General features: G+C 42.8%; 1 protein-coding gene across 2 annotated transcripts in view; it reads left to right on the top strand.

Moving 5' to 3' along the window:
• The window catches only part of SLC30A4 (solute carrier family 30 member 4), a 225,074-nt gene extending 210,117 nt beyond the window's left edge, over positions 1–14,957 (top strand). Inside the window, exons 7-8 of one of the 2 annotated variants that reach the window (XM_069624943.1) lie at positions 562–589; positions 14,403–14,957. In XM_069624943.1, the coding sequence (XP_069481044.1) occupies positions 562–589; positions 14,403–14,421 (47 nt within the window). In that variant the 3' untranslated portion in view covers positions 14,422–14,957. The remainder of the gene's footprint in view (positions 1–561; positions 590–14,402) is intronic. The other variant, XM_069624942.1, reaches the window with a different exon arrangement.
• The last annotated feature ends 12,624 nt before the right edge of the window (positions 14,958–27,581 follow it).

The raw sequence follows: 27,581 nt of genomic DNA, 5'->3' as shown, positions 1-27,581 counted from the left end.
TTGTAATAAACGGATTAGACTCACCTAAGATGGCAGACCGTGTTGGTCTTAGCATATGAATCAACCAGTAAGGACTAGTCCCTCGCTTTAGTCATATTAGTTACTACCGCGCGCCAATACAAGCTGGCGCTCAGGGGAAACCTATTGTGAATTCACAACTCGTCCAGGTAAGACACTTGCCTTACGGTCCCCGAGACTGGGACATGCTAATTAAGTTGTAGTCTAGACGCCCTTGATGAAATGCCTGGAATAGCTCGGAGCGAGATCGTAGGCATTCTTGCTTTGCAGCCTACAAGCTTTACCTTGTAGCAGTATTCGGTTACACTGTTTACAGCTAATTGGTATTGACAACCTCTCGGCACAGATCTTGTTTCATAGCCACTTTTAAATTTTAACTACACTTGCAATGTCTATCTACTTGTTGCTTGCACCTTTGGCATAGCCTAGTTGTAGGCCCTCACTTTACTGCAGGTTTAATTGCGCACATTGCTATTACTGTCAATTCGTGTAGGACCGGCATGGATACCTAATTTGAGTCTTTCTCTCTTTTTTAAAATTCAGTACTTTCCGCGACTTCGAGGCGAGAGAGGTAGGACTATCCATGATATATTAACGTAGTTCCGCACCTTAATTTAATCTTCAACTAATGACCGTCATATAGCTTTATTGACTCTCTAGTTGGATGACGTGCTGTGGCTGAAATGTATTGTTAATTTTGTATTTCGTTAATTGTTATGCTAATTAGGCATGTTGCCTATATCTAGACTTGGAATCAAGTAGTGCTATCACATAAGGTACATTTTTACCCCCCTCTTCTTAGAATTGGCAGAGTAACTATCTGGTTGCGTTAACCAAGCTGAGCAAAGTACTAATACTATTCTCTTCAATTTTTTCCTTGTCCCTCTACCCGTTTTTGTTGACCACACTGTATTTAATGTGCTTGTTTATCTCCAATCTTTCTGCAATTTTGTGTGTTTATTATGTGTTAATTTATATTTGCCTAACCAATTATTGTTTACTATCATTTTTTGTTTTAATGTGTAATCGCCGTCCTGTTACATACTTGGCGGGGGACCTTGAATGCAAATGTTGCTTCTATTGTTTGATACATCAAATGACTGATTACATAATTATGTGCAATCAGCCTCAGAAGAAGAGCTGGTTAAGCTCAAAACACGTCAGGCTGACAATCTCTTCATAATAAATGCAAATTGGCATTATAATCTTGACTTTTTGTGGTGCAGTGTTTCTGGGACCTTTAGCTTTACTGTGATTCTCCTGTGGAGTACATAGGCAGTATACCCATGCCTTCCAGTAACCCAAAGTCTCTTCATATTGAATTTGTGTGTGTGCGAGCGCTGAGGAACCCTTTGGCTTTTTTGTGCCGACAGTCTTTCTTCTTATATAAATATGTACAATTACATCAGGCATGACAATATCAGTAGCGCCTGATGCTACTGTGGCAAGGTAGTGATGGAATTAACATATATACAGTGTGAGCTTGCATATTATGCCTGATCTTGATCCTGCAGCCAAGTTTTAACCTTTTTGCGGAAGAGGTGGAATGCTGGTTCCCCTCTTTAGGGAGCAGGTACTGTATTCCATTTTCTGGCCGCTAGGACTGGAAAGCTAGCCCCTCCTGCGCGTCGTTGTTTGAATCTAGGAATAGTGACACAGTGAGATTGGGCTGATGGTAGGTCTGATGGTGGCATGTCGGCTGATAGTATTAGATAGATAAATGGGAGCTTCATTAGCTAAGCACTTATGTGTTGTGGATAGTATTTTTAGATCAATTATTTACTTGATGTTAAGCCATTTGATGTTTTGTCTAGCTGCAGTGATATGTTTCCTAGGAATATTTAAAGCTGCTCCGACAGCATTATTTTGCATGACTTGCATTTTATTCAGATTACGTTGGGAGGTTCCAAGGTATAGTGCATTGCAATAGTCAAGCTTGGATAATAGTGGAGCTCTGGCTATTGTGATACAATTGGGTGTGGACAAATATGGGCGACAGGCTGTGATTAACTTGCATGGCTCTGCTGTGGATGAAGCCAATGCATTAGTTTGTCTATTTAGCGTGAGTGCCACGTCAATGTGGATGCCTAATGTTTTCATTGTCTTGGCAACTTTGATTAAGTTGCCATCGATGTTGAAGGACATTGAGGAGTAGGACTTCTCTCTTGTAGGGGTTGAGCTTCAAGTATGCACTGGACATCAAGACTGGATCAGCGAGAGGCAGGTTTTGAGCCCATGGATGTCCCTGATGGAGGTGATCTTGAGGTATAGCTATGTGTTGTATGCATGTTTATTGGTGGATGTCGATGTTTTGTGGTGCGAGGAGGGCTTCCAGCGGCTTAATTTATAGATTGTATAGAATGAAGATCACTGGGGCGAGGATGGAATCCTGTGGGACTCCAGAGGTGACTGGTAGCATTGGCGATTTAGAGGAGTCCATCTGAACAAACTGCTGGTGGTTGGCGAGGTAGGACTTGAATCAGTGTAGGACAAGGTTGTTGACCCCCATGCAACGATGTAGGGTGTCCCCGTAAGCGCCTGGTGGTCTACTGTGTCAAAAGCAGCTGAGATGCCGAGTAGAACCAGGAGGAAGGGGTGGCTGTCGTCAAGGATGTTGAGGCTGTCCTCGTCCACCTGGATGGTTGCTGTCTCTGTGCTGCATCTGGGATTGAACCCGGATTGGTAGGTTTGGAGGTGATGGTGTTGAGGTGTTGCTGCAGTTGTGCGGCTACCGCTTTCTCAATGATGTTACTTAGGAACGGAAGATGGGTGATGGGGCAATAGTTACCCAGGTTGTAGGGGTGGGTTTCTTTAGTAGAGGGATAATTTGTCCTGTTTAAGGTTGATGGGAAGGTGCCTTTTAGTTGGGGAGCTATTGATGCTCTTGGGTAGTGAAGGAGAGCATCTGCAGGAAGGGTCTTGAGGATGGATGCTGCTTCAGGATCAAACATTGGTTGAAGCTTCCTAATAAAGTGTGTTAAGTTCCAGACTGTTATTTTCAGTTATTAATAAACAGTGAGTTCTATTGTAAATGTTTACTAAGCAATATATTATGGTGTCTTGTATGTACACAAATGTTAATTAAATTAGAGGAAAAAATGGCTGGCATCTGGTTACTATTACAGCCCTGAAGTGAAAACACGTGATCAAAAGTTTAATAGCTATATTTAGAGTGTTCAAAACTAAAATTAAAATCTAGTAAACCCAAAGGAAAAATGAAAAGGTAAAGGTGCAATACCCAGACGGGGATTACACATTCAGGGAAACCGTTCCGGAAGCTGGAGCCTCCCTAGAAAAATAAGACAAAAAGGTGTTCTAGTGAGAAAGGTCCAAGGTTATAACGAAAGAAATTATGATCTGATGTAAAACACCATTGTACTTTTCCTTTGTTACCGAAACCATGCTAATGATATATTACTGTTGAACCCCTGCAAAACTATACAAGAACAGATTGTCACAAGCTCCTCTACCTGTAAATGTTGCATCAAGAAATCCATGTCTCTGGGGGGTGCTATAGCGTGCATAGCTGAATGCAGCTCTGAGCGCAAGCTCCAGTGGAGGGCCGGACACCGGAGTGAAGAACCTGCTGATAAATGCCCGGTTTTTAACTTGATTTGGCAGAAAGGTGTCAAAGTGTCGTCCAGACACCCACAAAACAAACCGCAATGATCCGATGAACGATCTGGAAGTTACAGCTACTTTCTGCAGCGGTCTGTACGGCTCCCAGAGACAAACGCTGAGCCCGTAGGCTCTGCCCGCCCTGCTGGCTCAGCCGCTGGTAGAAGAGCATGATCGAGTGGGAGCTGATCCGAGCACCCAATATTAAAACAAGCTTGTTTGCCAATTGTGGACTGACCCTGATGGCAGAGGACTGAAGCGACCTACGACCTACCCCCCTCTCCGGATAGGGGAGCGACGGAAGTAGTTTACAGTCATACAGCCCAACCCCACCCGCACACCCCACTGAGGCAGAACAGCAAGATCGGGATGAAAACCGGCGTTTGTATCTGAAGTACGGAACGGTTGGAACCCGATACTGGAGCAAGACAGCGGAAAGCCAGGTGAGGGCGAGGGCCGCACTGGACACACAGGCATATTGACTGGCAAGCGGCAGTCTGGAGGCCCGCTGAACAGTGAAACACTTGCTTCCCCCAGTTTATATACAGAAGGGGACACAAATGTGGAGCTCCGGCTAAGTGAAAACAAATGTAGGAGAGCCGAGAACTTTCTATTACACCAATCCTAGCAACCGTGGGACGAGATCAATCTCCACGCAGCCTAACATGCAGCAGATTGACTTCACGCTGCGGCGGTCATAAACTGATCAACACCGCCTGAATTGAGACGTAGGCAACGGGGCGAATTGAAAGAACTAAGCAAATTCAAGCCATGTGAAGGGAAGCTGTGGGGGCAAACCTAACAGCGGTGATGAGCGCAACCCATACTGCCCATGTGCCGGTTCAGGACGCGAAAACCCCCAGCAATAAGAATCCCCCACTAAATAGCAGCGCACACGACTGCTGCAGTGGTAGGAAAGAACAGACCAATATCGTAAGGAGCAGCAGGATAACAAAGGAGATCACCAGCATGGGGCTCTTGCACCCCTGAGAGGTACGCCTTACCACCCCACCTTCAAGGGGGACAATTGCCACAGACAGTGAGGAGATTACCTGGAACCACAAATTGTATTGGCACACGTTAGAGGAAAACCCACAACTCAGCCCGACCGCACAGCACCGAGGAGGCATATTAGTTACGCTCTTGGGGCAAAACACGAGAGCCACTGCTGCAAATAATTTCTACACCATTGAGGTGACCAGACCACTATGGGAATCATAAAGATCATGAACTATATGCCTAAATTGGGGGAAACGGAGACAGCACAGATCTAACCCAGCCCATGGGAACGGGGGCATGACCTAAACCATGCACAGAATATCTGGTCAATCTCCCGGCTAGTAGTAGAGTGTCACACTACTGGAGCGCTAATGAGAATCCTGTAGCAAAGCACCAAGATGTCGAAGAACCAGAGACCCCCTGCTGCAAAATAAAATGCCCAAAGGTGCCACGGCCAAGAAAGGTGGAACAATAGAAACATTCACAAAGCCGACCATCAGAGAAAATGCCATGAGTGCTAGCGGATCTGTCCAAACCGCCGCTCCTCATCAAAGACGACATTAGCTCCCATGGATTTACAAGGAGTCTTCACATTCATACAACAGGGCTTCGCTGCACTCCATGAAAAGCTGGATGGCATTAATATTAATGTCATATCAATCGGGAACCAGCTGGAGAAAGCCACGGGCCGTATTACCGAAGCAGAGACCAGTTTCAGTACGGCGGAGGACACACTCTAGGCGTTACAAAGCACAGTGACCAATATGTCCAAAGACTTGGGCACAGTCAAACTAAAATGCGAAGACCTGGATGCGAGATCACGTCACAACAACATACGTATAGGAGTCCCGGAAGACGCACTCAAAGGCCCAATGGAACTGGCTGTTGAAGGATTGCTGGCAGATCCCAGGTGGTCAGCAATGTTTGTTGTTGAAAAGGCACACAGATCACTTGCTGCACGTCCGAAACCTGGCGCCTACCCAAGGCCGATAATAGCCAAACTTATGAATTACAGAGACCTAGTGCTACGGGCCGCTAGGGACAAGTAGGAGCTAAAGATGAGATCCAGCGAGATTTGCATATTCCCTGATTATACCCTGGCTGTCCAGCAAGAAAGGCGAACATTCACTGGGGTAAAGAAGATGCTCCGTGACCGCTTGATACCCTATGCAATGCTGTATCCAGCAGGATTGCGTTTACAACACAAGAATAAGACCTATTTTTTTACATTTCCGGAGGAGGCAGTCACCTTTGTTGAAACAAATATATTCCACTACCAGACAAGCGGGCACCGGGATGCGAGTTCGGGAGTCCGTGAAACCACCTAGCGAGAAATGAACAGACACCGATAGCAGACTGCACATTGGCTTGAACTAGAGACCACAAGGCATATTCCAGATACTGCGTTCAAAGGATACATAGTTGTATGGAATTTTCTGCAACCTGATGTGGGCTTGCTTTACTTGTGCTCTGGTAATGTAATCCAGATCTGAAACCTTGAGAGATGCAAGTGATTGCAACGTATTTAAGATCAAACAGTAAGAGAAACAATGCTAGCCCTAGTTCCTGGGCTCCGACCGCCGCTGAAGCATTCCCCCACAAGCGAGTGTATCACTTAGTAGATTGGGTCAGGGGGGAGGGAATTAAGTGGTTTCCATAGCTGAAGTTGGGGGAACTATGAGGGTGGGGTATGGGGAAGTTGGGAACAACCGGGGGAGTTAAAGTTAAAAAATGTGCACAGCCCGATAACCATATATTATTGTAATGTAATAGAAATGCTTAGGAGCACAGTAATATTGGGAGAAGGAAGCAGACTAAATCGCGAAGAAGAGCCCAGCAGAGATTAAACTAATGTGCTGGAATGTTAGGGGTCTTGGGATGCATGTGAAATCCCAGAAAGTGATGGCGTATGTCAAGAGGATAGTACCTACAAGAAACGCACTTTCGAATGGATTGTGTCCTCCCACGTATTCCTTATCTTTATCAAATTCACTTCCAGCTTGCTGGCCACAGAATTTTTTTTTTCCCCAGTAGAGTCGTGTCCCTCGAAGGCCTCGGTATAGGCACCAACGTCATCATAGGCATATGTATAGTCTCGCGCAGCGTCCGTTGCTCAGTTTTGTTTTTCCATGCTTCGTAAGCCTCTGAGACGCAACGCTCGGTTCCTCTGTGAATCTTTCCTAAACTTCGATTTTATTGAAAAATTCTTCGAATCTACGATGACCTCTTCGTCCGATTCAACGATGCTGCGATCCGGTTTCAAGAAATGCCAGGATTGTGGAAAAAAGATGTTGTTAACCGATCCTCACAGAATCTGCCTGTTGTGCCTGGTCTCAGAGCACCAGTGTTTGGAGTGTGAGGAATGTATGTCCATGACGGCGAAAGCCTTGAGGGGGCGTAGGGGGAAGCTGGAAAAGTGTAAGACCGTTCAATCTTTTTTCCCCTTCGAAATTGTCCGCGGCCGAGTTGAGACATTCGTCTCCTCACCATTGGAGAAAACATTCCCGCTCGAGATCTCGTAGTGGTTCTCACCACTCATCCAGATCTAGACCTACTAAGAAGAGGTGTCATAGGTCACCTTCCTCTTCATCTTCCAACTCACCAGAAAGGGTCACCTGCCCCACTAAATGCAGCTCTGCAGCTAAGTGGGAGGAATTTCGCAAAAAAATGCTAAGGGTCTTCGAGAACATGGCCTTGTCCACCTCAGAGGGTGAAAGACCCGAAAAAAAGAGAAACGCCATGAGTCGTCGACCTCGGCAAATAAAAACCCTCGAGAGTAGAGACAAGGGCCCTTCGAACAAGCCTGTGTCATCGCTGTCGTCGGAGGCGCCTTCAACACAAGACTGTTATGGACCCCGAAAAAGGAGAGACTATCGAAGCCTCATGCCCCAACTGCACATGTGGCACTCGGCTGTCGAAGGATCCTTTGAAGGCCTTGAAAGGGGCATCGGCCATATCGACAACCTCGAGTAGAATTCTGATTCTCTCAACGACCTTGAGGCCATTCTCTAGTATATTGACGCTGTTTGTAAGTTTGTCGAGACCTATGACGTCTAACTGCAACCCTATCTCAAGCAGTGTCGACCAATTTGGCTCCCTCAACACTCGAAATGGGTTTTACCCCTTACCCACGCAACTGCTTCAGAGCTTTGTCCTCTATGAGGAAGGGGAAGACTCTGATAATGAAAGGCTGTTTGGCTAACAAACTACAAGTGTTCCTATTCCAGAGGAGCTAATATCAGAGGAAGTTAAAATGTTATCTTCAGAAGTCTTTACAGGATGCCAGTGGCATAGATACTTCTCCAGAAGCTGACTTCGGCAGACCAGAACCTTGGAAGCATGCAGACATGTCTTATAGAGCTCTTATGGTGAGAATTATGGAATTTATGGGGTGGTCAGCACCTGCACCCTCTTTCCAACAAGATGACTTAACAGACATCTTGGATAAAGGACCTCGAGAAGACCCTATAGTTCCTTTTCATGCAGCATTACAGAGATTGATAACTGCAAATTGGGAAACACCGGAGGTTATCCTTGCAGTAAACAAAAAGCTCTCGGCGAAGTACATAACGTCGGCCTCAGATCCTCTGTACTTAACTATGCATCCGACCCCAGAGAGCTTGGTAGTACAGGCTGCGACTTTGGCAAGCAGTAAATCGGCGTACCCCACAATACCACATGATAGGGACGACAAGACATTTTACACCATGGCCAAAAAGGTCTTCTCAGCATGGCACTTAAGTCGGTTAACGCCACTTGCACGCTAGCGAGATTCAGCCACACCCTTTGGGAGTGCGCGTCATCAGGGGCTGACCGTCTCCCAGAAGGGGAGGAACGAGACGCATTCTTGAATATCAAGTATGGAAAGGATGCGATGTGTGAGTCCCTCCAAACGGGTCTCAGCTCTGCTGACAGCATCCGCGGAGCCATGGTGGCCAGTACCACAATCCGCAGACTTGCGTGGTTGCGGAAGTCTGATTTGCTCTTGATGTATAGGCCAGACTTCTAAATATGCCCTTTGATGGCACCTCTCTATTTGGCAAGAAAGCTGATGACAGTTTGGAGAAATTTCAAACCTACAAAGCGGCAGTCATATCCCTTTGGGCTGCAATTCGTCAAACTCCAAACCGCCCCTCAGGTACATCCTGGAGGGGAAAGCCTGTTTGCTTTTACTCCGCATTCAGAAAAGGCAGAGGGCAGCCAGCTCAAAGGGGCCAGAGACGATTTACCCGTAGTGGATGGGTCAAAGGTACCAAGGCTGCATTAGCAGGTGCTGGCTTAACCTCAGCATCTCTGTCAGCTGCTCCAAAACCCCTCTGAGGTCTCTCCTCACAAAACACCAGTAGGAGGCAGGTTAACGCAACATCTGACAGAGTGGCAGGCTATTACGTCAGATGCTTGGGCATTGGAAACCATTGCCCAGGGTTACTGCATGCTTCCTGCACACTCCGCAATCATCCACTGGGGAGCAACTGTTTCCAGATCCTCTCTTTATGCGGGAGATTTTAGACCTGCTAGAGAAAGGTGCCATAGAACCGGTACCTGTAGCGGAGAGGAACAAGGGTTGGTACTCTCCTTACTTTCTAATAACAAAAAAGGGATAGAGGATTGAGACCAATCTTGGACCTACGAGAATTATTCCTCAGGAAGGACAAGTTCAAGATGGTAACCCTTTCTCAGATCCTTCAGGCCCTCCAGCTTCAGGATTGGTTGGTATCTCTGGACCTTCAGGATGCTTACTTTCATGTGCCTATCCAGCTCAAGCACAGAAAGTACCTGAGGTTCGCCATTGGCAGCTCTCACTATCAATTTCGGGTTCTGCCGTTTGGGCTGACCTCCGCCTCGAGGGTCTTCATCAAGTTGATGGCGGTCCTGGCAGCAAGTCTAAGGAGGGCAGGGATTCATGTCTACGCCTTCCTGGACAACTGGTTGATCAGAGCAGTGTCTCCGGAACAAGATCAGATCCGTCTAGATTATGTTTGTCACTTCCTCCACAAGCTGGGCTTCTCCCTCAACTTAAAGAAGTCACAGATGATACATCACAGAGACTCCAGTTCATTGGAGCAGTCCTGGACACATCCCTGGTAAAAGCCTCGCCACCAGAGGTGAGGGCTAAAGATATTCTACAGATGGTGACCAGATTTCAAAATGCCCAGTGTCTACCAGCCTTCAATTTTTTGAAGTTGCTCGGCCTCATGGCATCCTGCATTTTTCAAGTGCTAGAGGCTCGCCTGAGAATCAGATCTCTCCAGTGAGCGCTATCGACCCAGTGGTCTCCATTCTCAGGAAGGATGTCAGCTCTCCTACACATCCCGAACAGAGTAGCATGAGACCTTCAGTGGTGGGCCTATTGGGAGTCTATCAAAGATGAGGAATACGTGGGAGGACACAATTCATTCGAAGAACAAGTTACACACCAACTGTAACGTTGTTTCGACTGGATGTTCCTCCAAAGGAACAAGGAACCTCCTGTGTTGAGTGATTGGGAGAGAGATATGACCTGGGCGAACGACACCGAAGAGGTGTATTTGGGTCTACTACCAATGACATGTCGTCTGAAAGACATTTGGGGTGAATTCAGGCAATACTTGGCTGATAAGTCAGAGAGAAGAAGAATGAGAAGAACTGTAAAATGTAATATGGCATGCTCCAATAATGTATAAATTGAACAACTGTAACGATAAGTATTGCAATTGAAATAATGTGATATGTTATGTGCAGGTTAAATAAAAGTAAAAAAAAAAGATACAATACAGTGTGTACAGCTAAATTCAAGATAGACTGCAACATCACTTTGCCTGAGTAAGGCAATTAATGTATGCCTACCAGAACAACCATCATATCTAGTGTTTTTGTTGGTTCTGTCACTTTCCTGTAGAAGAATCAGGATTATGATGTTAAGTTCATACCATTCAATGCATGTTGACTGTTCATGGGGCCACCATCCCATGTTCAATGAAATGGCTGGAAGGTTGAGGGGTATTGAGCACAAACCCACTGTTGTAAAGTATTGGAGTGCTGAACCGACTGTAGGATTAGGCATAGATTTTTGTCTTTATAGGATATAAGTAATTTCAAGACTGCTTTTAGTACCAACATTTGATTGAGGGTAGCAGGGAATAGAACATTTATAGTTAGTAGGACCAATTTACAATTCTAGCGGGGGCATGCTGTAGTGCAGAGGATAATTGTCAGAAGCACATGCTTAAAACCATTGCTAGTTTCAAACCACAGGTGTCTTTCTGACAATCCAGCACCCCCCATGCACGCTTCTCCACATTGAATTGTATCCCAATTGCAGCTATTCTGAAGGATGCAGCAGCACCTGAGCTCTAGTCCTATGGCACAGTGAAGACTGTTTTGTATCTGTTTTCCATACGAACAACATCCAATAGGTAGGAAGTATCCTGATTAGGTAAATAGTATGTGCCAAATTGTAGCTACATTTCATTATGCAGTAATCTTTTATCTTCACCAGTCCTAAATATCTATGCTACTCTATTCCCACTCTGATGCAGGACGAGGTCTGGACATGGGACTTAAAATAACAGGCTCAGTGACACCAGAGAGCCAATCCATGTAATGAGAAAGAACAAATGCATTAATACATTTCCGTGTATCCAATAAAATACATTTTTCACATGGCACACCTCTGTGACACTGTCCCTAAAATGAGGCAAACGCTCTGATGTAGCATCCTGTCATGTAATAGTAAAGATAGACTCGATGCATTAAGCCTTCTGCTAGAAGCGTGAACGTTGCAGGTCCTACATGATGTCGGGCAGTGGTCTTTGCGGCTTGCCTCACAGCATCCGTGCTACAGTCAGGTCTCCACACACATACACACACACACACTCATCAACCATTTACAGACAAACATATTTTCACATACCAGGTGGATTTGCAAGCTACCCAGCTGATTGTATAGTGATAGATGTATTCCTCCAGAGCAACAGAGATTCAATCAGGCAGAGAGGAGGATCTACATACCACCAGTTAGGGGAACACACTGCTCATGTATGCAAGCACATTCTTGTCTTTCAGGAGTCATCAACCTGCTTGTATTTCTACTTGAAGATAAACCACTGATGCCAACTGCCATCAATTTAACTATTTAAAATAGTTTAGTTAAACATTTAGAACTACACACAATGGTTGCACATTTCCATAAAGCCCTGATAAAAGTAAACCATTGTATTGATTCATACTGCCCCAATATGAATGGTATTGTTATTTAGCTCATTAAAACATGATCTGTTTAAACCTTCTTAGTAGCTAGTTTAAAATAATTACTCTGGTGACATTTAAAAAAACTTTCAGTAACAAGGGGTGCCTTGCATGACAGATTTGAAGCTGATTTAAGTCTTCCTTCTCATTATTTCTTCCCAGGGTTGAGTGTGAAAATGCTAAGTATAGAGCTCCACCTTATGATCATTGTGGTACTCCTGTCTGTAAAGCAGATCAATCCCTAAAGCCCCAATTTTTCATCTCATTTTGTACGTGTTTCTAACCGACTTATCAAAGAGGACTTGAATACTGTTTTTGTTTGGAATATTTTGAGTAATTTATAGATTTAAAATATTTTGCTTTTTCAAATGGTATTTCTTTGTGAGTTATTAAATCTAGTGTTTTTCCTTCTTCTAAACTGTTATGAAGTCCCCCGACTGGCTCTAGGGAATAAGGGTGGTGTTACCTTGGACACCATTTACCACCAACCTCTAAGTGATGCATGGTTTGGAGCGGTGTGGTCCATCTCAAGCCCAATCACGTGGTAAGGGCTTATCACATGGACAAAACCTATGGTGCTGACTGTTTAAGGGAACCTTATCCTCCAGATGTAGATGTTGAATTTTCTACTCTGCCATGGTTCAGTGACCCTCAAAATAAATAGGTTGCCTGTAAAGGACAACATAGAGAACAGATTTTAGTCAGTGAATCAATGAAATAATTGTGGACGCGCTTGGCACAGAGATGGCTGAGGGCGGTGAAGGATCGAGGACAGACATCACAGACTCTGCACATAAAAGGTTGCTGAGCAGCCAACTCACCTGCTAGTTCCTGCACATGGACACCCTGCAGATCCAACATGGCAGCCGCTGATATGAGGAAAAAGGACTGGGCCTCAAAAGCTGCTGAGAATCCAGCGCCAAGAGTAACAATCGCAACCACCTGAAAGTTGAGTGAGGGCAGACCCAGTGGCATCATTAGGCCCTCGTATAAGCTGTCAACCGTACCAGAGAGCTGGTGAGTTGTGAACAGGAGCAATTTGGAAGCAGAAAGCGTTCGGGAGGAGAGGGAAAGAAGGTGGAGTAGGACAGATTGGAGAAGGTAAGGTTGGAAGCAATACGGGGAAGGATCAGGAGGAGGTGGTACTATAAGAGGAGGTATTAAGAAGGAATGAAAAGGTGGCAATGCATCAGAAAGAGCTAGTGAGTCAATAGGTGGAGGTGTTTCAGGAGGAGTAACAACTAAAGAAGATAAAGGATGAGGATCAGGATCAAGTTCAAGAGTTCAGACATAAGCAGAAAAACGAAGGACACCCAGTGAAGGAAAGTGATGTAAAGACTAGGGAAGAAAATAATTGCGCACAAGGAGGCGAATTTGAGAAGGTATAGGAGACTGCAAGGATTGAGAAGACTGCCAGGCAGGCCATATGCATAGCAGACTGGATGTAAGGAGGTAGAAGCAGGTGGCGGAGCATAGAGGCATAAGGAGAAGTAGGTGAAGGACAGAGGAGTAGAAGAAGAGTAGGAACAGGAGACGGAACCCACTTAGGAACGTTTATGTCCTGCTACCGTGTCAAAGCAAAGGAAGTTGGGGTGTTGCAGAACAAAGACAGGTTCTGTAGACTAGTTATCTGTGTTGATCCCACTCCACTTCATGACATGGGTACAATAGCTGTATGTTAATCCTCCTCCAATACCTCTGTATTTCTTTCAAAGTGATGTGCTTATTTTAGTTCCTGTTATGAAATGTTTCTAATCACCACTCTTTCCATTAAGATCTACTTCTATGTTCTTGCAAGGGAGTCTTCTTCCATCCTAACCACTCACCACCCCAATCAGCTTCTCCATTCTATGCTGCCATCACCACTAAACTCAATTCTAGAATAATAGGTTACTGTACTTGAGTGACATTTGACATACAATTATTTCTTTTCTCACCTGAAGTTCCATCAACATATGTTGCCACCCCACTGCATTCCTAGAAGTGGTTAATTCAGTCACGCAAGACATGGTCTGTCGTTTTACTGCTATTTACACAATGGACAAAGGGATCTTGGTCTGAAGGTAGGATAACAAGCACTCAGCAATGCATCATTGTCGGAGGAACAGAGGTTGGATATCTTGCATCCACATGAGCTGTGGGTTCGATCCTCCCTGCCAATGATCAGCTCATTTAATCTCCCCCTCCCATTATTAATGATAATTACTGCCGCATAACTTTTTAAAAAATATTGGCATGGTCAGGAGTTTCGATTTTTCTCAGGCGCAAGTATCGTTGTGAAGTGAACTGGTAAGTTGTTAACCAAGTAGCTTGGCCATTTATTCCAAAATGTACAATGCTCAAGGCCTTAACATCTATCCTTTCCATCACTGTTTATTAGTGCAAGGATCTTAAACCTGCAAAAATGTGCTCCAGTCACCTGAGTCAGAGCAAGATGCATATGTATATAGTGACCTGTGTTGTCATAGTTATTGTTCATTAATAAAGATTAAAATGTGTTGATTTGTGTCATCTCACTCATATATCTCTCATATTTTCAGTTTCTGGCAGTTCATCTAAATGGGAAGAGGTACAGTACAAAGCCAGACACACACTACTGAATAAGTATGGAATGCATCGATGTTCAGTACAGCTACGAAGCTACAAAGAGGAAGAAATAAAAAGCTGTACAAATTGTCAGCTTTCTCCTGCTTAGCCTTCCAAGTTCTGTGAACTTTCTGCCTTAGCTACACAAGAATTCACTAAAGCAATACGTTGAACAATAGATTTGTTTACCCCCTATTGACGAACTGACAGAGTAAAGCGGATAAAAGACAATACTGGAACAAGCACAATGCTCGCGACAATGAACAACTACTTTTTCTTCAACAAGTATACCCGATAGCCCCTCGCACTCCATCGCAATGCAAAGGCATTGAAGCATTACACAAGTGTTATTGTTTCCTCCAAGTATAATTCCAAAACTGTTTACAAAATGATGCACATTTGCACATATGTGAAAATAAAGATTTATTTTGTATAATTATTGCTGTTATACAATATACCAAAGTGATTAAATGTTTTTTAAAATTAAATAAAAACATGTTAGGTTTGTACTGTGACTGAAGAATAGTCGTATTGGTAACAGGCATCCAATTTGCAAATGCTGTTAAAACCTTTCCTCTGACTTCTTCCCAGCTGGATGAGAAGTGTTTCCTGCAACACATCAGCGTCCTTCTTAACGGTTTTTCCATTTTCATGTACTCTTAGTCTTTGAGTGGTTTCCGTTTTTCTGGCATCTGTTGCAGAGGTGTCCTTTGTGTAGGTTTTGCACCTTTAACAAAGAAAGGGTTTCAATATGACTGTGAGGTGTTTTTCCTTGTTATCCTAATCTTGTCTTGCCACTGATGTGTGGGGCAGGGTAGTATGGCTGAAGAGCAGTCTAATCATAGCTTGGTTAATATTGATGTGGCCACTAATAAGCCTCTGGTAGCCATGTATGGGGGATTTGTGTTTATAATGTAAGGTGATAGATTTTAAAAGCAGGGTTTGTTAGCTTGGGAGAAGAGGGGGTTGTCAAATGAGGGGTACATCCACGAGTGGTGAGGCATTGGCCGCTATCTGTGGTCCAGGTGATTGGTGATTTCAGGAAAGTGGGTGGGGTTGTTTGATGCAAATTGGTGGTAGAACCCGTTGGTCACGATTTTCCTGCATTCAACCTGAATGAGTTTGATTTTCATTAGTAAGTTGGCAAGGTGTGTGTGTTTGTGTGGGAGTGGGGGGGGTTTACTGGTATGTTCGTAAAAATGTAGAGTGCCATCCATTGGAATGAATTGCCCTGTTATGGATGTGGGTGGTGTTTTGGTGCTGGTCTTGTGCTAGGGTTAGTTGGGTAGATTTCAGTGCTCGGATCATGATGGTTTTAGTTGAATAGCCAATTTTTAGTTGGTCGGCATTTGGCTTAGATTTCCAAAGTTTAGCTGCTAGGGGGTAGAAGAAAGATCCTCCATGATGTTTATGGTTGGAGCTTGACCATTCAATCAAAATGTTCTTGATATTAAGTATAATGTGAATGAAGGAAGAAAATTGAAGACCCTTGGGCAAATGGGGACTTCTACAGCCACGTTAACAAGAGCTGCAAATTCCATTGCCACTATAAATGATAGGGCGTTTTGGCACTAGATTTCAAGTTGTTGGAAGCATTCCTTGAAGAAAACCAACAGGATGCCAGACATGTTACCCTGGAAGGTGAAATAATTTTAAATTGTGCAGTTGCAGTGCATGTGAAGGATGCTGGGATTTGTCAATGTCCTACAGAGGGGACTTAATAGAGACGAGCTTGGAACTTGATAGCCAGCATCAGACCATAGGTCTATTGAATACGCTTAACATGCCCTTTGATGAGAAGGAGTAGATGATGGCCACAAAGACCTAAAATAAAATGGACATAACCAGGGTCAATATCATGGTCTGGTAACTGAGGCCCTTCTGATCCTTTCTAGTCTCATCATCTTGAAGCTCTACATTCCCACCAGCAAAAACACCCTGTTGTCCTTGTCCCATTTCAGCTACCAGTCACATGCAACAAGTAGTAATAGAAGAAATCTGGACAGACTAGAACCAACTCCCCAAAACTGACGTGGCCCTCCATGCAACCCACTATCCCACCTTTGGGACACTAGCAGGCGGAGGAATATGTTGCCTTTTCCACAGTTGGTAACTAATCTCAGGCAAGTTACTGGCTCGAATTGTTAGAGGCCTTTCTAAAAATGTCAAGTTATGACCATCTAAGATCCCCACCAACTTAAGTATAGCAGGGAATGTGGTTGAGACACTTGTTGCCAATTAGGCTGTAGAAGAGATACCATATCCTAGCAAGACTAAGGGCCTCATTACGACCCAGGCGGTAAGTTACCGCCTGGGTCGTACCTTTACCACCATGGCGTAAACTACGTTTACGCCATGGTGGTTGGCGGACTTACCGCCCCATTCCGAGGTTGGCGGGGCGGTAAGTCCCCATTAACCCATTTACCCTTCCCCATTCCCGCCCCATAGGGCATAATGGGAGTGGGGAAGGCGTTAATTACGCCACCGTAAATTACGGTGGCGTAATTAACAACAAGGTCACTTAGCGCCATGGATTTTAACACCTGCTAAAAGCAGGTGTTAAATCCTCCATGGCGCTAAGGGACCTCGGAATCAGGCGGTAAGGGTCGGCGCGGTTTACGCCGCCGTAAACCCCTTACCGCCTGGGTCATAATGAGGCCCTAAGTGTTTTACTCCCGATATCCATTGCAATTTGCCTTTCTTTTCTATGACAAGGAAATATCTGATATCGTAGACCAAGCCAAATTCATCAGAAGAGGCTTTCAAAATGAGCTTTAAGAGGGTATCCCTTGGACTTAAAACTGCAACCACTTAACAACAACTGTTTGTATGTAGGACACATTTCCAGATTCCAATACACAGTAGTCATGTTTTTCCAAAGGTTTGTAGTCAAATGGGTCAGTCACCAATTCCTAATACTTCCCTTGGTGAGCGTTCAGCTTCCAGGGTGTTAAACAAATTCATGTCCCCAATAGCTGACTACCTCTAAATGCAGTTGCACCACTACTACTGATATCGAAAAACAGACTGACTGGTCAGGGCCACATTTAGGAGTAGATATGCAATGGCTTTCAGGCCACCATCACTCAGCTGCAATCCCTGTGATTTTCAGTAAACAACCAAATGTTGAGCGTTGTGCCATGACAGGATTTTTTTCTAGCATCCCCGTTGAAAACAAAACCATCCTTGGCAACGCCCTTTGGAAGGAAGGATCAGCACTGTGCCGGACTTGACCAGGACTTTAACGTATATTGGAAAATTGAAGTCACTTCTGGGAGTGATGTCATCTCGTGTTTGTCTATTCCTCATGGATTAGCGTCCTGTATGTGTAATGGTGGACACTGCATTACTTTCATGAGGGGGAGTATGTGCCATATGACGTCATTGTATCAAGATAGATATAAAACAATTCTAAATCTATCTTACTTCTACTTGGATGCATAATTTATATTGACCATAAACAATGCAGACTTTTAATATGGCAGCTGTCATAAATACGGCAGGAAATATCTTTTGCTGTTTTCGGGGATCACCATTTGAACGTAACACGTGAAACTCCCAACCTATCTTAACAGTGAGGATGTTATGCATATCACTGATTTATTTTCAAAACCAAAGCATTGGAATACATTTTGTAAAATAATTATTTAATATTTTATACCAATGAAATACATCCTATTGCAAAATATATTGGGCACTTACAACAATAACGACTTCAATAAATATTCCTTTATATCAAATACGATTTGATTCTTTAAACAAAACATATTAACTGGCACTCTGAACCAGGAAAATCTTTGACCTTGCATTATCAATGGCCTACCTGTGGAAACTATGATGGAGAAAGTAGGGCTGCACAGAGGAAGATGAACAAAGTTAACCTGGGAGGGACGGTTGAAAGTCCAAGGGGAACCCTCTCTGATAACAGCAGAATTAGAGGTGAAATACAAAACGCCACATTGGATCAATTACCAAAACATAGATTAAAGAATGCTGATTATTAAATAAGGTAGAACTCCCTGAATAGAGTACAGTGGAAGATGGAACGATGGGGCTGGTGATATGTGGGTCAGGTAAACAATTGAGGAAAACACCCCTACCCTAGCGTGCTCCTGTGCAGCAGATGAACAAACCGCTCATTGCAGAGACGTTCAAGGAGCATAACGTTGAGATTGCTAAAAAGGGTGGAGCCACCTCATGGAGCTTTAAGATTGTGCTAGTGCTGCAAATTGATTACCCTACAAGAGGTTAATGTATTTAACTGTGGGGGATGGGTGGCATCTGTAGTTTACTGTTTTAGTAAAACGTAAGATTAGTTTAATCAAATTTGCATTAGTCAGTTGGGCATCGCGGAGTACAACCAATGCTGCGTTAAACTGCAATCTTTGTATAACTGCATTTTGGACATTCATTTCGGGTTTAAATGGTTTTGCGGACATACACAGTAGCCTTGTCAGACTTATTTTTAAAATCAGATATTTCTTAACTACTCTTCAGTTCAGCTTTACCAAATGCTGCTCCAGCTGAAGAAGCACTTTAGAATGTGGCTACTACTGTTGGTCTAATAATAGTTTTACTTTTGGTGGTTTGTTTCGGAATTCTTAAGCAAATTATTAACAGGTGAATGGTGTTCTGTTCCAGGTGGAAGTAGCAAGATTGCCATGCCTTTTATCGTCCAGACAAAATGCTTGTTTTAGTCGAGAACCTCTGTGTAACTTGTTCGAAGCTTGCTTTCTTATACTGTCACCCAATCCCCATTACTATGTCCAGTTGGACAGGAAGGACAGTGAGGATTTAAGAGTAATCTAATATTGCCTCCCTGGTAATTCTTGTTCTCTGAATCAATATTTCCCCCTGCCCTGTAACTCATCACCTACTCTCTCTTGCATAAGTCCGTAGTTGTTATAAAAAACCAGGAAGTGTGGCTGTTTATAATTGTGCAAAATATACATATTGGCACAAGGAATACAGGCTTTATTGCACAGGGAAAGCCTGCGTTCCATGCAGGCTGTTGGTGGCACGTCTTCCTGCAGTCCACCGTTTTCCCTGCTTGCCACTCCTCGGGCACATATCCCCCCCACACACCCTAATTCACCTCCTTGCCTGTCTCGCTGCGTTCCTGGATCCTTGGATGCTCCATTGGCCATACTTTCAATGGCTGTTATCTTTGTGTGTGTGTGTGTATTATTTTCTTCTTTTAGAAAAATAAAAAGGGGCCTCGCTCTCCCAGATGGCATGCCAGGGTACAGCTAGCTAGAATACCCTGGCTTCCTGGCTTTACTGCATGGTAACAGCAACTTTGTCGTTTGTCCTTCACTGTGTTTGGGCCTTTCTACTGGTCAGCAGGCTGTTACCGCCAGGGAAAGCCCTCCAGATCAGATTACTAGGAGTGGGCGTTCGAGGGCGGACAAACTAATGGGAAGCTTGTGGAAGAGGTTCCACGTTTTTAAACGGAGCCATTTTCAGGCCATCACTGCTGCACAAGCACAGTTCCTACACGTTGTTGAGAGATAGTTATGTACCATAAGTACATGAATCGCCATGTAGGTTATATAAAGCATTCCTAGAATCCATCAGATGTTACTCATAAAGGGTGATCTGGTAAAATATCTTTCAAGACAGATTGATGTCCATCAAGGATATGTTTTTTTCTGCACTATGAAAGAGCTTCATTATTTATATTTTATACCTGTGAAACTTACACGATAGTCATTTTTTGCCATCACATATCGTGCTTCTTCCACAGCGCATGATAATGTTGCACCATCAGTGATTTTTCATCATTTCCTTATTGGATTCTCTTAACTCTGAGATCAAGGTCGGGTCACTAGGTAGGGCACATGTGCGCCAGATTAACATATACTTAATTGTACACTTTTACTGAATCATAGCCAACTAAATCTGACAACGAAGAGCTTGTTCTGTGCTGACAATACTCAAGAAATACAAACCTAAACTTGTTTCTTCTATGTACAGAGGTTTCTAAACTGAAAAAAATGTAAATCATTTTGGAAATGTTACATTTTTATTAGTGTTGCTGTTTTATTAAAGCACTCGGTGCGTGTGGAATGCAATGTTTTAGCCATTGACAGTATTTATGTATCGACGTTATCGAGTGAATTTTAACAGAAACTGACCTCTTTGGTACCATCTATTTTGTTTACTGATTTGGAAGCACTGCCATAATATTAGCAATGCACTACGTTTGCATTTTTGTAAGTGGAAACTACAGTTCACCATATAAGACCTTTTTTGTTTGAAGCCATTTTAACATGATTGGTGTCTAGATTATTTTACAAAGTCTCATAATTACCTATCATTGTAAATAGTCCATTTCATAATCTATTTCAGTGACATACAGTGATGTTGCTGAATGGCACATAGTACTATTATATTGCACTTTGCCATTAAAGAAGGAAGCTATGTTAGTAATAACATGTATTCTTATAAACCTGTACGTTGGTTCACTAGTTTATACAAGCAGGTTGCCCCGGCAGATGGTTGTTCTTCATTACCTACACGTGTTACTGCCCTTTCAAGATTGTTAAAGCCAGCTGCCAGTATGTTTTCCCATTTCTGAGTGTGTTTCACTTGAGCAAGTAATAACAATGAACTTAATTATTCGTAGTATAGGCTGCTGTTTAGCAATGTTTGTAATTTATGCTACTGTGCCAACAGCCCTAGCTCCCCTCGATAAATGTGACTTGAAGACTTTTTCTGCATAGACAATGGCAACAAACCTACACTTGCATAAAATGAAACCTCTTCAAAAAAAGATGTAAATGGCCTTTGATTGCTGAGAAAACACACACGGTCCTTATCTTTTGTATTTAAAAAATTAATGTTTAAATTTGTAAAGGAGGACATTTATGAGTAGCTACTATTGATTTTTTTTTTGAGAAACAGTTGTACTCATCGCCCACAATGGCAGAAATGAAGAATTAAATGGCTTTCGCTAGTGATCATGAAATGGCAAATTTTTAACTGCCTGACGAGTATAAAAACGTTTCTCGGCCTGACGTGCCTAAAACTATGATTTTATGTGATCATTTGTCCTATGCCAAGTATTTTCTCTACCATTAGCCAATCAGTTTGATTCACCTGAAAATGTTTATTTTGGCAATACATGACTAATCTTTGATGTCGGTAATGATTTTTATTTGACATTCTCGTGACCAAATTGGTGGTGTTTCTGTCCTGTGAGATTTATTTAGTTGAATAATTGCGCATTGTTCTTCTGTGGAATAAAGTTTTTTTAAAAAAAAAAATATATGCTTAAATATATGGTTCTGGTGCGCTTGTACAGTAGAGTATTCAAGCAGCATCTCATTCAAATTTGGGAGCAATTCAGTGGAATATCACGTAAACTGGACACCACCACGACTCTTCTGGTATCTCGTAGTGCATGGGCACCTCATCAAGGCAAGGCCTCATAAGCTTTGCACAAGCACCCAGCATATCACCACAAAGAGCACCCTAGTTATCAGGATGAACAACCTGTGGTTTGCCATACAAGCCAATTGTTTCAAATTCTGAACTCGTTGGCATTACTTGGTTTGCACTTTTAAGGAGAAGTAAACACAACTGGAATCTTAAATTAACAGCAACCAACAACCAATGTATATTATACAGTCTAAACATAACCCATATGTGAAATATTCCATAAATCATGGCTTCCTAGAGCCCACCATAATTTGAATGGAGATGCCTTGAAATATCACTTAAAATCTCTTAAATGTGTTTATTTTGGAATACAATCCATCAAACAGACCTTTACGATACACAGTTCAGATTATGACATCACAACAAGGTTAAACAAAATATTAAAAGGATAATATTCATTGTGCACAAAAATGAGCTTATAGAAAATTGGAAAATACATGCTTTCTCCATCAATGACACCTATTTCAAAAATAGAATGGGAAAAACAGTACATATAAGTAAATACAACAGCAACCATAACAGCATTTACAAATACACAATACAACATCAAAATTCCCACGACCCGTCTTGAGGCAAGGCTTAACAACCCAGCAGGGCAGACTAAAGCTCATGTCACCACCTTAAGGAATTCCAGTCGCTTCAGCCATACCCTGTAAGTATTTTCCACTGAACATACTGTGGCCCCATTTTATGATCTATAACACAGATCCATTACTTGACATATATCCCTGAGCCCATGACCAATTAATAGTGGTCTTAGATGAAGCTTCCTGAACCGCATTTACAAGGGACATTTTAGCATAAAATGGACAGCATTTTCCGTAGGTGCCTTGCAATATGATATATAATAGGTTCTTTATAACACGCTTAATACCCAGAGGTTTCTAAGCGCGGACCCGGGGATCGAACCTGTGTTGCTCTGTGTCGTCTTCCTTCAAAGGCGAGCACGTTGCTGCTGAGCTATCCTCCCGAGACAAAATATGAGCAGTTCTCCGCCACATTAGGATCCCACGGATATAAAAGCTCAAGAAGTGGTACGATTCCATATCTGAATTTGACATAGATCTTAAAAATATGGGTTTCGATTTGTCCAAATACCACACTAAGCCCAACAGCAGCTTCCTACTCCAATAAGTATGTAGGGTGACTGAGTCATAAAATCTTGCATAGTAGTGCATTGCCTTCATATAGCTTGAATTTCTTGTTATAGCTATCCTAGACAATTTCATCGAGATTATCCCAGACACAGCTCAACACTATCATACTCAAGGCTTCCCTAATATGTAAATAACAAGGGGGGTCCTGGGAGACTCTCTGCCAGACATGAGTCCTGGTTACAAGAGCCTTACCCAGAGTCTTTAGCTCACTATCTTTCACAGAGGAGACACATCCTAAACATATCAGTCTTTGTCCTGCCCTGGGGCAGTCCAGCACTGAAATGTAAGGCAATTCTCCTCTGAACAAGAGTACCAACAGCAACCCCAGACACGTGTTTCGGTCTGGTTGAACCTCATCAGTAGGGTGGAGCTGTGTCTCTCTAAGAATAGTGAGCAAGGGGTCCACGTCTGGATTCCCCTAGTAACTTAGGGTGAAACCCAAAGTTACTTGAAATATGCAAATAACAAGGGGGGTCCTGGGATACTCTGCAAGACATGAGTCCTGGTTACAAGAGCCTTACCCAGAGTCTTTAGCTCACTATCTTTCACAGAGGCGAAATATCCTAATATGTACACACCAAGATATTCTAGAGCCCCTCCCCTCCTGTGACAATAGACCCTTAACATCTTACTTGTATTTCCCCAGATGCAGAAAGCCCCAGACTCTGACCCAGTACATAAGAGGTTTCCATTTAGTCAATGGGTTTATGCCATGCAGGCCTACTTCAAGATGCAAGGGAATGGTTGGTTTGCTGCAAGACAGACCGAAACACACTTTAAAAAGAAATTCTTTCGTTACCTTGGTTTTACAATCCAATTGACCCCACAACATTGCACATACAGTACAGCATGTATGTTTCTACGCCCTCCCCCTCAACTGCTCCATTTCATGGGCCTCACAAAAGTTAGTCACTGCCCCACTATGTTTACTCAAAATGATACCAGCTTTGCCAATGATAGCTTTCCAGTTGCCCTTTTCTGTGACCCTCATGCCCAAGTAATTGTATGTCTGTGCTTGTTCAATTTTAGTGCCGCCTAGCATTATGGACAATTTGGGAGTCTTTTTCTTTTTACCTTAAAAGACCAGTGACTTTGTTTTTGTTCCATTGATTTTTAGACCTTGCTCAATACAAAACGTGTTGAACTGCTTTTCGGGGCCAACTGGAAATAAAAACTGAATCTTGAGCGCATCTGTGTGAGTGGATAGAATTGAATTTATAACCTCATTGATGAACAAGCAAAACCGTTTTGGTGCAAGAACACACCCCCTGGTGAATACCTTTTTTAAAAATGTTAAATAGCATTGAGGTTTTACAGCCTATATCCCCTCTCACTCTGGCATCATTATCCGAGTTCAGCATCAGGAGAGCTGACAACAGAGAAAGCGGGACCTCTGACAAGAGTGTTCCTTTGTGTGGTCCCTGGTATACTGGTGACCGCTTCAGTCATTATACCGCAACATTCTGTAAGGTTCCACATGGCCTCTTGGGGAATGCCAAAAGTCACTCCCACTTGATGCATTTTGCTTGAATGACCTTCAGAAGTATACAAGGCTGGGATTTAATAAGAAATAAAAAAATCCCAAGTGCCTACTGGTCAATATATTGGATTTTGCAGGATACAAAATGTTAAGAGCATTTACTATATTGTTTTCATAAGTATATTGAAATAGAATTGTCAAATATTCTATTATTGTTGGACATGTGGCTATTAAAGTATTTCACTGTATCATCTTGTTTTATAATAGCATGGATGAGTTGAGGAATAACCTGACTGAATGTGTAAAGTAAGCGGTTTAAAATAAAAAGGCTAATATGATGGCATGAGTTTCAAGTGCCAAGAGTCCACTTCCAATATTTGAAACCAGCAAGTCAACTGTACTGTGACAAAAGACACAGTTCACCAAAAATGAAAAATAAATGATCACACTGGCCATACGTACTGTTCTACTGCCAAAGCAGTCAGTCAATCACAGAATGTATGTATGTATGATTATCGGCATGTTTTCGATTACAAATAAGACTCAGGGTTCGATTTCACACTTGGTGTATAAATTCGTTAACAATTTATATCTGGTACTGACACATTTGACAAGTTACTTTTCCATTACCATGTCGTTTCTAACCCGCACCATCCTTGTAGTGGCTTTTTCAAGGCTTTGGGTTCACAGAACATGATTGTACACAGCATCACATGTGATTCGTACTTTAAACTGGTGGAGAGTCCAAACATTTAGACACTGCTTAAGTTGTGTTGCTACAAAAGTGGTGCCCAAAATATGTAGCTTTCCCCACCACCAACCAAGAGTGGCACAGTACATATCTAAGCTGGATATTGTGTGGCGGTTGCAGAGAGGTAATTGTGAGGCAATATGAAAACATGTACAAATTGCCTCTTGAATAGAATTTATAAGCGCACTGGATTTTATGATAGGCTTGTTGGAGGCTACAATAGCTGTATGCACCGAAATACCACATATCCAAAAATAAAGTGTTTGTGTTTTGTTTTATTATTACACAGAAAGCAATGAATGTAAATGAGGATTCATGTCATGGTGTGCACTAGGAGCAATGTGTGTTGTCACAGACTCTCACTGAGAATTAACATGGAGACTCTGCTAAACATTATGCATCTTTGTAAAAACTCGATTAAATTACTGGGAAAACAAGGCTCTTGAGAATTCCAGAGAAGGCTCAATATGTTACACATGGTAATTTTACCATTGGCCATATGATAACATGATGTGCATCGCTTTCAAGGAGATTAGATAAATATATGATTAATCCAATAGCTGATGCGCTGGGAAGTTCTCTCACTTTTACTGTGATGTCTGGTGCTACTGTGTATGCCACTGTTAAGACAGAGATATATCTTCTGTTATCAGCTAGTGCTTGTTTTTGTATTGTACGCAAAAGTTAAAATTGTTCGGCATGTCCTACCTGGCTTTTAGAGCAGTCCTAGTTGGCACTATGCCCCTTCAAGAATCATCATTATGCACTGTCTTCGCTTGATGTGGTCATTTTATCATATACGCACATTGTGCTTTTTTTTTCTTGGATCAGTTTCAAACAAGTACAAGTAAGATTATAAAATAAGCGATCAATCACAAAAATAATACAAACCATCTCTGTTAGTGCTCTTGATTAGATTTGTTTTTCAAAATTGTACAGTTTTCACAGACGACACAATCGGCCCGTCCACACTGCAATACATCTTGACAAATGGTGTCTCAAACTGAAAAAAACACCATCCAGCCTCTGCCTACATGTTTTCTAACTACATCAACAGACCACCTGACGGAAGAACACTTGCTAATTGAATTGAGTAGGATGTTCGACTGGGATGTGGCAAAGGTCTTAGAAGATAGCAAAACATCCCCCTTTTCACTGTGAATGTACTTGTGAAAGGGATACAAGCTTAAACAGCATGCCACTATCTGCCTGCCCACAGCCCATGACCTATTTGCACATAGTGTCTTACTTGTCAAAACCAGATTGTTACAATGGGTATCACACCAAAATAACGAGAAAAAAATGCTGAATCCAGGTTTTCGGCGCATTTGGCATAGTTATGTTATGTTAAAGGTATTTGTACTGCGCATTGTCACCAACGGAATTAGTCCCCAGGCGCTCTAATATAAAATGTTGAATCCCAAAATGCCGAACTAGGTGAGTGCCCCCCGCTCTTCTAGTTTGCCATTATGGGCTTCATGGGTTGCAGGGTTGTCCCCTGCATACATTAAATGCAAAGCGGGGGGGGGGGGGGCAAATGAAAAAATTCCCTAAAGCTTGAGTTACAAATCTTCGCAATTCAGCAGGATGTGTCTGTGAAGTACGGTACAAGTCTTGCAAGATGGTAAAACAATCTTTTCAGGGTCCATTTTCCACTCAGAGGGATACCAGCTTCAATGACCTTAAAATATATCCCCACAGACAGGGTGTGTCATGCAGGACAAAACTGGATGGTTGAAATACACAAACTGACCATTCTGGCTCCACCTAAAAGTTGCCGTACAAGAGAGCATATTAAAAACGAAACAATAGCACTTGATGGTTTAATTCAGCAGGGTGTCCCATCATGGTGTGAGAATACTGGGGTGTGGTGCAAGTATTTTAAGTGAGCACATCGCCCCGGTGCTTACCATATGCTCTTGATCACGCCACACCTTGTGACTTTTTGATGCCATTGAACAAATGAGTTCATTTGTTTTAATTATCAAAGACATTTCATAAACCGCCCTGCTCACAACTGACATCTTATTGGGTCATGTGGCTGACAGGTCAAACACAAAACAGTGAAATAATTTACAAAGAAGGGTCGCCCCACGCTGCTTAAATCACTTGCAATAGCTGTACCTATGATCTTTCCACATCAACGCAGGCCATTGAATATAATCCAGATCAATGACATGAATTCATAAGTATGACCCCCTTCATGAGTGTGTCTATTTCGCCTCATTTTATTTCTTGACAGATGAGACATTGGCGGCAGTTTCTGTTTTGGTTCCCTCCAACAGATTGCACTCAAAGCATG

Source organism: Ambystoma mexicanum, chromosome 11, assembly GCF_040938575.1.
Source record: "Ambystoma mexicanum isolate Mex_15411 chromosome 11, UKY_AmexF1_1, whole genome shotgun sequence".
Lineage (NCBI taxonomy): Eukaryota > Metazoa > Chordata > Amphibia > Caudata > Ambystomatidae > Ambystoma > Ambystoma mexicanum.
Note: the sequence above shows the minus strand (reverse complement) of the source record. Positions and strands in the feature narration are given on the sequence as shown.